The 13,778-nt window shown below is 62.7% G+C and overlaps 2 protein-coding genes across 8 annotated transcripts in view; both read right to left on the bottom strand.

Annotated features, from left to right (window-relative positions):
• Positions 1 to 719: 719 nt before the first annotated feature.
• On the bottom strand, positions 720 to 8,403 carry SUSD2 (sushi domain containing 2). The gene is made up of 15 exons (XM_047828265.1): positions 8,280 to 8,403; positions 6,549 to 6,756; positions 6,249 to 6,400; positions 5,655 to 5,822; positions 4,956 to 5,130; positions 4,622 to 4,823; positions 4,316 to 4,401; positions 3,958 to 4,226; positions 3,740 to 3,883; positions 3,487 to 3,645; positions 2,377 to 2,625; positions 1,989 to 2,261; positions 1,660 to 1,836; positions 1,469 to 1,571; positions 720 to 1,357 (listed from the first exon to the last, which is right to left on the bottom strand). The coding sequence occupies exons 1-15, from the start codon at positions 8,359 to 8,361 to the stop codon at positions 1,333 to 1,335; spliced, it is 2,472 nt and encodes an 823-aa protein (XP_047684221.1). The 5' UTR covers positions 8,362 to 8,403; the 3' UTR covers positions 720 to 1,332.
• A 2,423-nt stretch (positions 8,404 to 10,826) lies between these two features.
• CABIN1 (calcineurin binding protein 1) overlaps positions 10,827 to 13,778 on the bottom strand; it is a 153,303-nt gene continuing 150,351 nt past the window's right edge. For all 7 annotated transcript variants that reach the window (XM_047827547.1, XM_047827551.1, XM_047827548.1 and 4 more), the window contains 3 exons: positions 12,769 to 12,933; positions 11,481 to 11,707; positions 10,827 to 11,372 (listed from right to left, as the gene is read on the bottom strand). In XM_047827547.1, coding sequence (XP_047683503.1) covers positions 11,229 to 11,372; positions 11,481 to 11,707; positions 12,769 to 12,933 — 536 coding nt within the window. In that variant the 3' untranslated portion in view covers positions 10,827 to 11,228. The remainder of the gene's footprint in view (positions 11,373 to 11,480; positions 11,708 to 12,768; positions 12,934 to 13,778) is intronic.

The raw sequence follows: 13,778 nt of genomic DNA, 5'->3' as shown, positions 1-13,778 counted from the left end.
GGACCTTGGGTAGCCTCCACCTCCCACCTCTGTTCCTACCCTCTGCTGCCCCCGTGTGGCCACTCTCAGCACTGCATGTCGCAGTGAAGGGGGCCTCCATTTCCAATCACCTCTCGCCCAGGGTTCTACATTCCTTGGGCAAATTCCCCCAACCCCCACCTCTCAGCCTGAGCCACGAGACTGGACCAGGGAGCACCAATCTCCAACCCCACCCTCCACTGTGCTTTCTCTGAGACCCATGATACAAGCTTGACCCTATCTGGCCTAGGCCCTCCCATGGCCCCCACTCAGCACCCTCACCACAAAGAGGGCAGCAGTAGCAGGAGGCCTGTGCTCCATACCCAGTTCCTGGGCACTCCTGGGTAAAGTGCCCAGGGACCCAGAACATGGGCTCTGGTCGGGAACTACCAGTCACTGCCTTCAGGGCGGTGCTGGGGCAGGTGACTGTGCTGGCCCATCCCAACTCCTGGGTACCCGGCATGGCATCCATGATGAACCCTTTGCAGACACTGTCCTTTGTCCTCAACCCACAAAACAGACACTGTTCGCAATCCTGCTTTTCAGATGGAGACAGGCTGGGGAGGGACATGCCCCAGGTGGCCTGCCAGTGGATGAAGGACTCAGATCTGGGTTGCTCTGGGTGCTTTTGACCCCACAAGGCAACCATGGAACTCTCTGGAACTAGAGCTGAAGCACAGCATGCGCACCAGGACACAAGGGAGGGGGCACCACAGGTTTGTTTTCTCCTGGTACAGGTAGGGGTGGTATTTCAAGTGACATTCCAGAACGGTTGGAATTACAAGCCTGGAGTTCAGAGTGACTCTCCACTAGGGTGTGCTGAGGCCTCTCCACACACTGAGCCTCTCCCACTCAGGCTGGGGCAAGTTCAGCAATCAAGGCAGCTGGGCATTAGGGCTCCCGTGTTGAGGCACCAGGTCTCAGTATATCAGGGGTCAGGGTCATCAGACACGGGATCTGAGGTACTGGCATTTGAGTTTCAGGTGCCGAAGTACTGGGTCTCTAGCGACAGGTATTAGAATTCAAGGGTATGGAGTCTAGGGGCTAGAGCACCAGGTGCTGGTCTCGGGAACTGCACAGTTAGAGCCGGGTGTCCAGGTCTGAGGTGACAGAGCAGGTCACCAGTCCTCAAGTCCATGGGCATTAAAGGCTCAGGCATCGGTTGTCCGGGGTCCCAGGTGAATGGTGCTAGGGATTTGAGGAGCAAAGTAGTGAGGTGCATGTTCTCAGAGGTTTGGGGCTTTCTCCTGGGAGGTTGGTCTTGGCTCCAGGGTGGCCCCATGTGGCTCCTGCTGCCGGTCAGATGTGCTCCCCTCAGGGCTGTGAACCCCAGCTGGCCCTGCAACAGAGACATTGTCTAGAGCAGGCATAGAGTCTTAGGAGAGCCAAGGAGGGGCACGGACCAGGGTCCTGCTGGTGGAAACCCAGGTCTGGGTGGGTGGGGTCTTACATGTTGCTCTTCCTGCGGCGCAGCAGCACGTAGACGAGTGCAACCAGAGCCACCACTGCCAAGCCTCCAAAGATGATGCTCAGCAGCACCGCGTAGCTCCGTCCTGGCGACAGGGCAGAGCAGTGAGGGCTGCCCGAGGGCGGGGGGCAGGGGGCGGGGGTAGGGGGGCCAGATGGGCAGGGCATCCTCACCTGGCTGGCACACTGGGGTGGGCCTGGACCAGGTGCCATCAGCTTGGCAGGTGCTGGCCTCTGCCCCAACCAGGCTGTAGCCGCTATTGCAGTGGAAGTGGACAGTGGAGCCCATCAGGTAGCTGATACCTTCCTTGAGCCCGTTGGGGGGTGGAGCTAGCCAGCCACAGGATCTCACTGGGGTAGGGGACCAGAAATAGACCACAGGTTTAAGCCACTGGCTACCCTGCCCCCTGGCAGCTGCCTGCCCCCTGGCAGCTGCCAGCCTAGGAGGCCTTGTCCCAGCATAAGTTGCCCACCCCCTTGCCTGTGCCCCCAGACGCCCTCACCAGGCTTCAGGCTTTGCACACGATGCTGGTGCCACTGATGGGCCATCCGTGTGGCATTGCCCACACTCAGGCTCCCAGTGGCCATTACATCAAATCTGCAGAAATGGTTGTCCCCACACAATTCAGCAGCCTCAGTCGCCTGGCTGGGGTTGGGGGTGGTCTCCTCGGGGAACAGGGGCTGAAAGGTGTGGTCATGCTTGGGCTGGTACAAGAAGTTGTTAACCAGGAACCAGGAGTCATAGGTGAGCAGGGAGGAGGCGTTCTCCACGGCCCCTGGGGAGACACGCAGCAGGTCTTGCTGGTGGTCAAGAGTCCGGAGTCTCCCCCCTTCACTTCCACTGACTGTCCCCCCACCCCCACCCCCAGTGTGTGCCTCGTGGTCACTCACAGTCGGCCCCAAAGCGGAACAGCTCTCGGGAACTGGAGCTGAGGGGCAAGACCTTCCCATTGCGCAGGGTGAAGTCATCCGTGGGGTCATCATTGAGTGTGCCGAGGAGGCCTCGTGTGTGGGTGAGGAACTTCTCGGGCAGGAGGACAGCCACACTCAGGAATGGACCCTGGACACTGACCTCCAGGCCAGCCCCAGATGACAGCATGATGGATACGCTGTCCCCGGCAGCTGCCGACAGGAACATACCTGGGCACAGTGGAGTTGGGGTCAGCGTTGCCCACTGAGGGTACCGTGCTGGGACTCCACAGCCCCAGAATGAGTGGGTCAGCATTCATGGGCTTTCAGGGAAGGGGAGGGCATCCCCAGGGCCTACTGGGACACCCTCTCACCCCGTGCCGATACCTGTACTGGGACCCCCACACCAATATGAAGGGCCCAGGCTCTGAAGGGACCCCTCATGCCGAGGCCCTGCATGTGGGGTCACCTGCCAGTCCTCGCTCCTTGAGGAGGCAGCAGCCATGCCCACCCCCACCCTTCCTGGGGGTCCCTGCACCCTCAGCAGCAGCAGGGCCCATCCCAGGTACCCTCCCCCCCAGCCACAAATCATTTCATTAGCTCAGTTCCTTGAGGGAGCACCACCAGGGAAGGCGGTCAGGCAGGTGGCTGCTCCTTAGCCCTCAGGGCCAGCCAGTGTCCTTGACGCAGGTGATTCCTATCACTGTAGCTTCCAGCTCCAAGTCCTACTGTCCTGGCGGCTCAGGGTTCTGACCACATGTGTCTGGGGCTCCATATGAAAGCATGAGATCAGACCAGGTCCCCTGGCTACACCTCGCTATCAGAGGCCTAGAGCCTCATCTGCCCACAGACAGCCGTGGGCTGGGGGCAGGTGTCCACTGCGCCGGGCCCCTCAGCGTGGGGTGCAGGGGTGGGGCTGACTGGTGCACCACGAGGCTGGGCACAGTGGGGACAGCATGTGGATCATAGCGAGAGGCCTCCATCTCTGCACCCATGCTCTGAACCCCAGGGCCAGCGAGAGGGATGGCAGCTCCGGCGAGAGAGAAACGGCGTGCAAGTGGCCCGCTGAAGCTCCTGGGCCGTCTCACTCACCATTCAGGTCCATCCAGCTCTGCTCGGTGAAGCTGAGTACCTCCTGGTTCAGCAGCACTTGTAGGACCCCTGCCCCGCCAGCCAGCCGGACCTCTACCACGTCTGAGTTGCCCTCCTGGACAGCCACGGCCGTCAGCCCTGTGCCTCGGTCCCGCGTGCCTAGGGTGGCAGGTGCAGAACACTGTCTGCTCAGCTCCAGCCTCCCTCCCGGGATGACCCTGAGCCACCCAGGGCCCACGGGCCCCGGCCTCACCCTCAGGCGTTGTCCCGGGCTCGGCCCGCCCCTGCACCCTTAGGTTGGTCAGCGTCGCCTCCAGTAGCACGTACTCGCCACGCCCATTGAACGTGAAGTTGGCACCATCGAAAGTGATGAAGTGTGGGTCCCCGAAGGCAGAGGCTGGGGAGAGCAGACGGTCAGGTGGGCCTGCCTGGCCTGGCCCTGCTCGGGGCCCAGCCGCGGCTGGCACCCACCTAGGCGTGGTGGCCGGTAGCTTCGACAGTCACTGGAGGGCCGTCGCCGCATGTATCGGGAGCAGTCGGGTGCCCACAGACAGCAGTGGTAGAAGCTGATGACATCATAGAGCCAATGGGAGAGACCAGGCACACGGGGTGGTGTGCGGAATGGGGGCGCGCCCCAGTCGTGGCCACGGTCCGGGGTGCTGCCACCAGTTGAGTCAGCCGTCAGGAGCTGTGTGCCTGCCGCCGTGTAGCAGCACTGCTGGCCAGAGGCGTACCGGGGGCTGGGGGGCGGGGGGACGGGTCAGGGCTGCTGTGGGGACCGTGCCCCGCAGCCCTGCCCCCTGCCCCAGCCTCCCCCTGCGGGGCTCACCTGGCTTGCACGGAGCGCACGCAGTGCACGGCACCCGGATGGTAGGTACACACGCTGCCACGCTCAATGTCACAGCCGTAGTCTGTCTACAGAGCAGGATGTTGCTGTCACCGGGGCTGGCCTCAGGCTCCGTCAGCCTCTCGCTGGGAGTCAACCCCTGAGGGCCCTCGGACCCCAGCCGCACCTCCCAAGGGCCTCTACTTCCCCACCCCACCTCCTGGGTGGGTGCCACCGTGCGTGTAGTGGGGACAGCTGGCCCCACCTGCCCCCAACATCTCCCGTGCCCTGACCCGGGTAAGGGCTTACATGGAAGCGGCCAGAGTCAGCCTGGGCCTGAGCCAGCGTGCAGGGGCAGTCAGGCAGTTCCTCCAGGAAGTTGGGCAGTTGGTCCTCCAGCTCTTCCCAGGCCAGGCACTGGGCGCGGGCCCAGGCCACAGGGTCCTCCTGGAAGTCGTCACCCAGGTGCCAGGCCAGCGCGTGCTCGTTGCTCCAGAGTGCATGCACATCCCTGTGGGGGCCACGCACTCACTGAGGGCTGCACCCACCCTCCCCACCCCCAGCTCTGGCTTCCCTGTGCAGCACGGGGAGGAGCCGCGGACAGACCCGCCAACCCGTCCTCTTCATGGCCGCTGGCCCTTACTTCTCCCCCGCGTAGTATTTGCTGTTGATGATCCGAAGTGCACCCACTTCCCATCTCTGGTATTTTTGAGGTGCGGGTTTTGGAGTGAAGGTGAAGAAGCCGGAGTTGGGGATGTTTGTGACCAAAGGGTACAGGTATGACCACTTTGCTGTCCACTCCCCTGAATATGGCTTCCCTGAGGGAGAAAAGGCCTTTTTCAGCGCTGGGGCTCCTCCAAAGAGCCCCGAGGCAGAGGAGAGACCAGTTCCCTAGCATGCACAGGGCGGCCTGACAGATGGACAGATAAACAGATGATTCCCATAGGAAGGCCTGCCCTGCTGCTCCAGCAAGGACCCTGGCTCAAGTGACCACCATCTCCTCCTCCCCCACGCTAAGGTCACAGCCCATGCTCGAGGCCAGGCTAGCAGTCCAGGGGCTTGGAGAGGATGGGCGGAGCAAGCTTTTCTGTTTCCCAGAGCTGGGGATGTCCATACCTGCTTCCCGGAGCTGGACCCCAAACAGCTAGGGATCCCCAGCCTCCCCTCCCCCACCCCACTCCCACCCAGTCCCCTTTCTTGCCTGTACTTTTCTTGCTCGAAATCCCCACCTGGGATTTGGCCCTACTTGGAATTCTCTTTCTCCCACCTCTGCAAGCCCCAAACTCCCAACCCTACTGGCCTACAGAGCTCCTCCGTCAGTCCAGCCATTGGCTGGCCTCACCTGTCTCCTCATAACCCCACAGCTCGATGGTGACAGTCTCCGTGGGCAGAGCCGAGGCTTGCCAGGTCAGGGTGAGGTTCCCTGTGGTGTCGGCAGTGCCATAGTATTGCCATTGCGTCTCATTCACCAGCTGGCTCTTCTCTGTCTCCGACACTTTGCTGGGGTGCACTGGGTGGGAGGGTAGGGGTGAGCGGAGGCCCGAGGCCCAGGGGCTCTGAGAGCTGGGGGTGCCTCCCAAGGATAAAGCGTGGCAGTCCCATTAGAGCAATGACTCCCCCAGACCCTCAAGTGAGGAAAGGACAGAGGCCATGGGAGAGGCTGCCCTCTGTTGCCCAGGTCTCCACCTGGCTTCCCCCGTCCCCTGGCCTGGCTGGGGACTCCTGAAGCCCCCACTCCCTCTGGGCTGGGTCCCCTGTGTGGACGTCAGGGGGTGGGGAGAGGAGCTGGAGAATCCACGCCCCTGTGGTCGGGCGCGCCTCCAAAGGGACTGGTTAAGCCAGAGAAGCAGGGCATGGTTGGCAGGCAAGGTGTGCATAGATTAGCGCTAGGGAAAGTCCCTGTTGGGGAACCGAGGCCCAGGAAGCTGGGGCTCACCGGCCAGCCAGGTGCCCGAACGCGGGAAGGAGCGACCATTGTCCATCGAGAGTGTGAAGGGGATACGGCCCGTCTCATACAGCAAGGGTGACACACAGTGCACATGTCCAGAGGAGTCCACGTGCCCGAGGGTCTGGATGCTCTCTTTAAACCTGTGGGGGGCCGGAGGTGGCAGGAAAGCCTGGGCCAGGGTGGGCTGACCCTCTCCGAGGCCTGGGCTCCTGACCTCTTCCCTGGGGGACCCAACCAGCCAGCTGTCCCTGGGTCCCCAGCATGCAGAGAGCCCCTCGGGCCTCCCACCTGCAGATCACACCATCAGTGGGGTTAAACCAGTTGAAGTGCTGCACTACAAAGTCCTTGCCACCCATCATAGAGCCTGAGTAGGGCGAGATTTCCAGGCAGAAGTCCCGAAAGTCCGAGCAGCAGGTGTTCAGGCCGGAGCAGGTTGGGTGGCAGGAGCAGAGCCCATCCCGGTCTCCACAGCGGTGGGAGCAGGTCCCCTTAGCACCTGGAGGAGAGGGGGGGCCCTGAGTGCCTGGCTGCCCCACGGGCAGGCCTCGAATTTGTTTTCCTGGAGCCCATTAGAGAGAAGCATCCCCAGGAGAATGCCAGCCGGGATCGCACTACCCACCAAGGGAACACAGTGGAAACCCACAGGGCCTGTGGGGGAGGGATTCTTGGTACAAATGATCTAGCAGTTGCCTGAATGATTAGCTAGAACAAGAAGAGGTAAGGGGAAATGTCTCTAGACAAACTTTTGCAGTATCAAGAGGAGCCCCCTGGGCAGGAATGACCTTCTGCCACCAAGTCCTGGAAGACCACAGCCTCAGATGGCCAGCAGTGGCTGAGCCCTTGACGTGGGCAGGGGACCCTTCTCTATTCACTGAAGGGTCAATAGACCGAGCCTGGAGGACAGTCTGGGGTCTGGGAAGGTAGCTACTAAGAGGCCCATTGGAGGCCTGGCAAGGGCTGATGTCCGGGCTTGGCGTGCTCCATCTCACTTCACCAGGCAGCACCAGCTCACCGACCGTGGCCCCCGAAGGAGCCCCACCCTTAGGGGAGAGGGCAAGGGGTGCTCCCTTCCTCTGAGGGGAGTGGAAGGACGTCTCCAGCAGAGGGCCCAGCAGGGCCAGTGTGAAGGAGAGGCTGGTTTGGTGTGGGGCTGTGGACATCAGGCCTAGGCTCTTACCACCATGGGGACCTATGACAGGGCCATATTTTCAGGGAATCCATCCCTCTGCGGCGGGACGTGGCTGGGCAGATTGGAGGGTGGAGACTGAGCTGGGGTACAGATGCCAAGGCAGGATCACCCGTCCCACCTGGCCTTTCCCTGTGACCCTATCAAAGGGGGCCAGTCAAGGGCTGGGACTGGACCTGAGCCACCCCAGTGACCCCATTTCACCCAGTGCAGGGCTTGGCACTCAAGAGCGTCAATAAACGTTTATTGACGGAGGGAGGATGTGATGGCTCAAGGGAGTGGGGGAGGAGGCTGAGTGATGCCAGTAAGTGAGATAAGTGGCAGAAGGGTGGTGGCTTTTACCCAAGATGGGAGATAGGGGTGGGGTGGGGGGCTGGGGAGCCTATCACTTCCAGCCCAGTCCAGCCTGAGGCTCTGGAGTAGGAGCTTTCCCCCAGATTTCTCAGGTTCAGCCCCACCCTAATAAGGACCCACAATCCTTCCTCTTGCCTGACAGGGGGCTTAGTGGGACTGGGGGTCCTCCACGTGTGAGCACATCCTCGTGCAGGCCAAGGGCTCTCCTAAGCCCACCACTCTCCTCTAGACCACTTCCCTCCCAGGCAGCCAGCACCTCCCAGCTCCTAGCGGGTTTAGGGTGGGCACAGCTGACTCTCCATCCTGCCAGCAGCCCCTGGACCCTAGGATCCCCAGAATTTCTTCTCACAACCCCCAGTACAGCCCCAGATGGCCTGACAGATGGAGGAGGCTGAGCAGAGGGGTGTCCGCCCTGGGCCTGGCTGCAGCAGGCAGACAGACAGACGGACAGAGGCAAGAAGGGCAGGGTCGGGGCGTACCTGCTGCAGGCCCGGGGCCTGGGCCTGGGACTGTCGCCAGCAGCAGCAGCAGCAGGGCCCAGAGCAGGAGGGGCAGCTTCATGGTGCGGCCTGAGTCTGCAGCCTGCAGCGCAGCAGTGGCTGGGAGCCTGCAGGCCGGCTCACTCCCTACTGGCCTGGCCCCGCCCCGCCCCGCACACAGCGCAGCCGCCCCGCCCCGTCCCGTCTCGTCCTGCCCCGCCCCACCCCACCCCACCCGGTTCCCCTCTCAAAGTCCACAGGTGCCCTCGTGGGCCGGTAGGGCCCAACCTGCGCTGTTAGCACATTCCTGGCCCGCCAGCCCAGGACGCGGGGGAGGGGGCCCGAGCCTCCAGCTATTGGACCTCTCTGGCACTCGGGGATCTGGATGTCCAGAGGCCACAACCCAACCTAGACCACCGGATCCCACCCCAGGTCAAGCCCCGGGGCGGGCAGCCAGGGTGGGGCTCCGCTGGGGATGGGACTTGGCCCGGTGGGTTAGGCCAGGTGGTCCTTAGAATCTCTGGATTCCAGCGCCCTGGGGGCCCTCAGCCCCAGATCTCCCAGCTCCCGGCTTCAGCTTCCCCGCCGGGAGCAGGTAGTCCCAATTCCTCCCCCAAGCCTGGCAGGGAGAGGGAGCAAGTAACTTCCTGCTGATCACTGGCTTGTGTGGGTACTGAAGGAGGGAGGGGAGGAGGGGATCCCTTTCTGAGGGAGGGGGCGAAGGCTGTGGGAGGGAGCCTGGCCAGGGCAGGTTAACAGTGGGGTTAGAGGCTGAGGCCAGAACCCCCTGGTCTGGAATCCCCGGAGTGGGGCTGGCCTATGAAACAGGGCTCCAAACAGGGCAGGGAGACTGGGAGAAGAGCCACCCAACCCCGCCCACCCCTGGCAGTCACTCAGAGAATTTGCATTATCTTTTCATTGTTCTCCCTTCTCACTGTGCAAGGAAGGAAACTGAGGTCCTGGTGTGGATAGGTGGGATCACTGGGAGAGGCTACAGTGCTGGGCTAGGCCCCAGGCAGCTTCCTGGAGACGCCCCTCCCGTCCCAGGCCTGGGACTCACTTGGACCCTGCCACCTGGGCTGGGTGTCCAGACCGACAGATGGTTGTCTCCCCAGAGGCAGCTTCTAAAGGTGTCCGTCCAAAGGGGATACATCCCCAGAAGAAGGGAACTGAAGCTGGTGGGGGCTATGAGCTTAGGGCCATCCAGCGACGCTCCTCAGCTCCTGCGGTCTGGCCAGCCTCCCTTCCCTGGGCACCCCCCTTCTCATCTGGCCTGCAGTTTCTCTGGAAAGGAGGCTCCTATAGGCATCAGGGAAGACAGTTGGGGTGGTCAGGAGCTACATCTCCCAACTTGGTTGCTGGGAGCTCATGGCACCTCTCTAGGTGGGTGCTGATGGCTAGTGCTGGGGCTCATCCCAGGCCCTGGGGCGAGGGTGCTCCTTGTGGCACGTCAGGGGAAGGAAGAGGATAGGAATGATTCCAGGATGGGTCCCAGGTGTCCTTGGGGGTCTAAGAGCCAGGAAGCACTGGGAGACTGCTGCATTATTCCCAGAACTCTTTCTGGGCACTCCGGTCTGAGAAGAAGAGAAGGTAGGAATTTGGGGAGAGGGGCATCAACTGAGTAACCGCTACCCCTGCCCTGCCCTCGCCCGGCAAAGAACCTGGATTTAGGGACGTTTTGGTGAGGACCTCCCCAAGGCTGCTGTGCTGCTGTGTCCCCATGATGGCTCTGCCAGCCTTGGGCTGGGGATCCTGGCAGTGCCCAGCCCATGAGGGGCACAGGGCAGCAAGGAGTGTCCCCATCTCCATCCTGGACAGCTTTTCAGGGAGACCCCTGGGGGCAGGGCCAGCCCAGAGCTGTGGGGGGTGACAGCTGGGTCCCCAAGGCACTGAGGGGTTTGACAGTGTAAAGGGCAGTTTGCGGCCCCTGCAACTTGTGCCTCCCCAAAACAGATGTACTCAGAGCCTTGAAAGAGCAGAGCCAGCATCGCGGGCTTGCATAATGCTCTGCTGTCACCTTTAGAAAATTACTTTTTGAACAGGAGCCCCAGTTACATGTTGCACTGAGCCCCACAACTGCATGGCCAGTTCATTGGAAGGCAAGTGTGCTGGGGTGTAAGTACCTTCCCTGCCAGCCCCACCTCCCACTTCCTGACACTGACCTTGCCTCTCAGGGGCCTCTGCATTGGGCGCCCATCACAAGACAGTTTCTCGGTGAGGCCTGGCACGACCTGCTCCCTGCAGCCTCCTCCACCCACCCCTGCCCATATTCCAGAGGGGCACCCCCCGACACTGAGCCCTTCGGGGATGCTCTTGAGGCCCCTTCCACGCCGAAGGGATGCTCTTGAGGCCCCTTCCACGCCTGACTCCAGTCCCACATAGAGGGTCTGCCCTACTTGGCCTGTGCTCACTTCTCCACACTGACTCACTGCCTGCCCAGCCCCTGCCTGCTCCTGGGATGCCCAAGGGCTGGGCCCTGATCTATGGGGAGAAGGGCCCAGAAACCCTGGACAGCAAGCCCCCGGGGTTGAACAAAGAGGCAAAGACAACTGTTCCATCTTTATTAGAAAAGAAACCAGAAAAAGGGAGTGGGGCGAGCCCAACCCTAAATGACCCCTCCACTATGACACAGGCAAAGCCCGGCTCATCCGGGCATCAAGGTGTGGACACGGCCACCTAGGCTGGGCGTGGACACGGTTATACAAAGTCAGCGTCTCATAGAAAAGGTTGCGAGCCCCGCTGTGCGAACTGCGGCTGTCTTCACGTGGCCAAGCTCGGCCTCTTCCGGGAGCCCATGTGGTGGGGACAGACCACGGCCCAGGCAGGAGGGGAGGATACCGCAAGGGAGGGAGGCTGGGCGGACTGGGGTCTGTGTGGGGAATGGTGCTCTGCCTGGGCCCCGTGCAGCTGAGGGGCTCGGGCCAGGGGGCAGAGGGACGGCCCCACGCTTTAGATGTCCATGTAGTCATCATCCTCGTCCGTCTCACTCTCCAGCGAGGACTCCTGGCTTGACGTCTCCAGGACCTCCAGGGCCGGCTGGCACAGGCTCTCCTTCCTCACGTTGGCGGCCGACTGGGCAGATAGGATGGCCGACTGCACACAGAGCGGGCAGGGCACTGGTCAGGGGTGGCCCAGGCCTGGCCCCAGGTCCCCCTATAGCCCACGTCCCGCCCATGCCCCCCATTCGGCACCCGTGGTCACCTTCAGCTTCTGCTTGGTCTCCTCCGAGATGCTGCCTTTGGGCGAGAGCAGGGTCGGGGTGGGCGGCGTGACGGTGATCTCAGGGGGGAACTTGGTGGCAGCTGAGGGGATGACCAGCTTTGGCATGCTGGGGAGGAGGCGCGACTTGGCCCGGCTGGGCTCTGCCTTGTTGGGAGGGCCCTCGGGTGACTGGGCACTTGCACCACTGGGCACCTTGGAGCTGGTGACTGTGGGGTGGACAGTGGGAGCTGAGCCTTGCTCACAGTCTCCTGGGCCTACCTGCCCCTCCTTGGCTTGGGCCTCAGTTTCCCCTCTGGAAAACAGAGGCACCCAGAACGCCTCCTCCTGCTGCGTCAGGCCGAGGGTGCTTTCTCTTGGCCTTCTGGTCTGTGCTGGCTGGCAGGCTCCAGGCCTCCTGTGTCTGCCTCCGCGACTGCCCAGGTCTGGGGACTGGGACTCCCCCTGCCCCCGCCCAAGGAGCACAGTGCACTCTGGGAGTCCAGGGCCTGGGATACAGGCAAGCCCCTGGAGCAGGCCCTCCAGACGCCGTGCACACATTAACGGCCGCATCCCTGCAACAATCCTAGGATGCTTGTCCTACTGGTGTCCACACCACAGGGAGGATACCGGGGCCCGTCGCCAGTCACTCAGCTAGCGCCAGGGCGTTCACTTCTTCACTTCCACTCCCGCTCCAGGGCTGCATCTCCCAGGAGGCTGGAGGCAGCACTTCCGGGGCTGGCAGCCTCCGTGAAGCTGCAAGAGCTAGGGGCCGCCGGGTCGGCCTGGCTGGTCTCCACATTCCTCCAAGGTCCCATGGCTTTAAAAGCCCATGCTTGGCTTCCTCTGGCTGGTACCAGGCCCTACAGTCCTGAGCAGGGTCAGTGAGATCCCGGACCCTGAGGAGTCCCCAGGGGGCTGGCTGGTTGGGAAAGGGCTCTATCCACAGGGATGACTAGGACATGGACAACTGTCTGGCCAGGCTGGCCACCCCTCTGTCTGCCCCAGACTCCTCCCCCCACATGCCAACCCCTCTCTTGGCCCTGTCTGGGGGCCTCCTCTCTGGGACTCAGCGGCCTCAGCTTGGGCTGGCCACCCGCCCTCGCTAGTCTCCGTGGAGCCAGAGGTAGAACGAGGGGGTCTCCGCTCTGGGCCTCCCTGCCCAGCTGCCTCTCCGCTGTGCTTTAGCATGACTGGGTCCTCCCCGGGCCCTGCTCTGCCAGCTGGTCACCCTTGACGCCCTCCACCCTTCCAGGTGAGGCCCACCCTGGCTGCTCCCAGCTCGTCTTACCCTGGCTGCAGGTGGGCTCGGCGCCTGTCCGGGGCGCAGCCTCTGGGGGCCAGCAGTGCGGCTCTGCCGAGGGGCTGTCAGGAACAGTCTTCACCTGCTCACCGTGCAGTGGCTCCTGCGGCGTGAAGCCCGTGCCCTCTGCCCCTCCGGCCAGCTCTTCTCCCTCTGTGGGGACACAGGAGGGCTGCAGGTCACAACCCTCACCCAGCCTGCAAGACAGGGCCCCTCCCTCCTGCACCCTGGTACACCTGGCAGGGGACCCGTGCCGAGGCAGCTCGCCACCCCCACCAGGGGACCGGCAGGGGCTTCTCTAGAACAACTGCATGGGTAGGGCCGGGCTGGTACTGGCAGGAAACTGCTCAGCCCCCCGTGGACGCTGGTGTGGCTGGCCCACCACCTGGGACCACTGTGTACCCGACACGGTAGGGGCAACACGGGGGACTGTGAGGCCCCAGCCCCCTCAATCAAACACTATCACAGGACTTTAAGAGGTGGGCTCATGGGCTCTTCCCACTAGCTTATTGGAGTGGTGCTCAGAAACATGGTCAGGACCCAAAACCAAACCAACCAGCTAAGACCAAAGTGGACAGAGCGGTGTGCTGGCACCGTGCCCTTCCGCCAGGCCACACCTTCCCTGGCATGAGGCAGGGGCCGGGAACTGGCCTCCCTTGAGCCAAGGCCTGATGGGCCTGAGGGGTATAGGCTGAGCCTATGGCCGCCAGCCAGGCCGTTAGTCAGCATCGGGCCACCAGCTCCCAGCCCCCCAGGCCCTGCCTCCAGTGCCCTGCAGCTCCTCCCCCCGCATCCTGCCTCCTCATGCTCCCTTCCTCCCCTCACTCCCCTCTTCCTTTTTATTTGGGCCTAGATGGCCATCACCCCGCAACCCTTCCACTCTCCCACTTTCCCACTGAACCCTTCCTTCCCCTTCGCCAGCAGGTAAAGCCCCACCCCCGCCCCCACCCCAGCCTTGACAAGGCAGGAGTGACAGCTCCTGGGACAGGGACAAAGAT

This window comes from Prionailurus viverrinus, chromosome D3, assembly GCF_022837055.1.
Source record: "Prionailurus viverrinus isolate Anna chromosome D3, UM_Priviv_1.0, whole genome shotgun sequence".
Taxonomy (NCBI): domain Eukaryota; kingdom Metazoa; phylum Chordata; class Mammalia; order Carnivora; family Felidae; genus Prionailurus; species Prionailurus viverrinus.
This window is presented reverse-complemented; position numbering and strand designations above follow the sequence as displayed.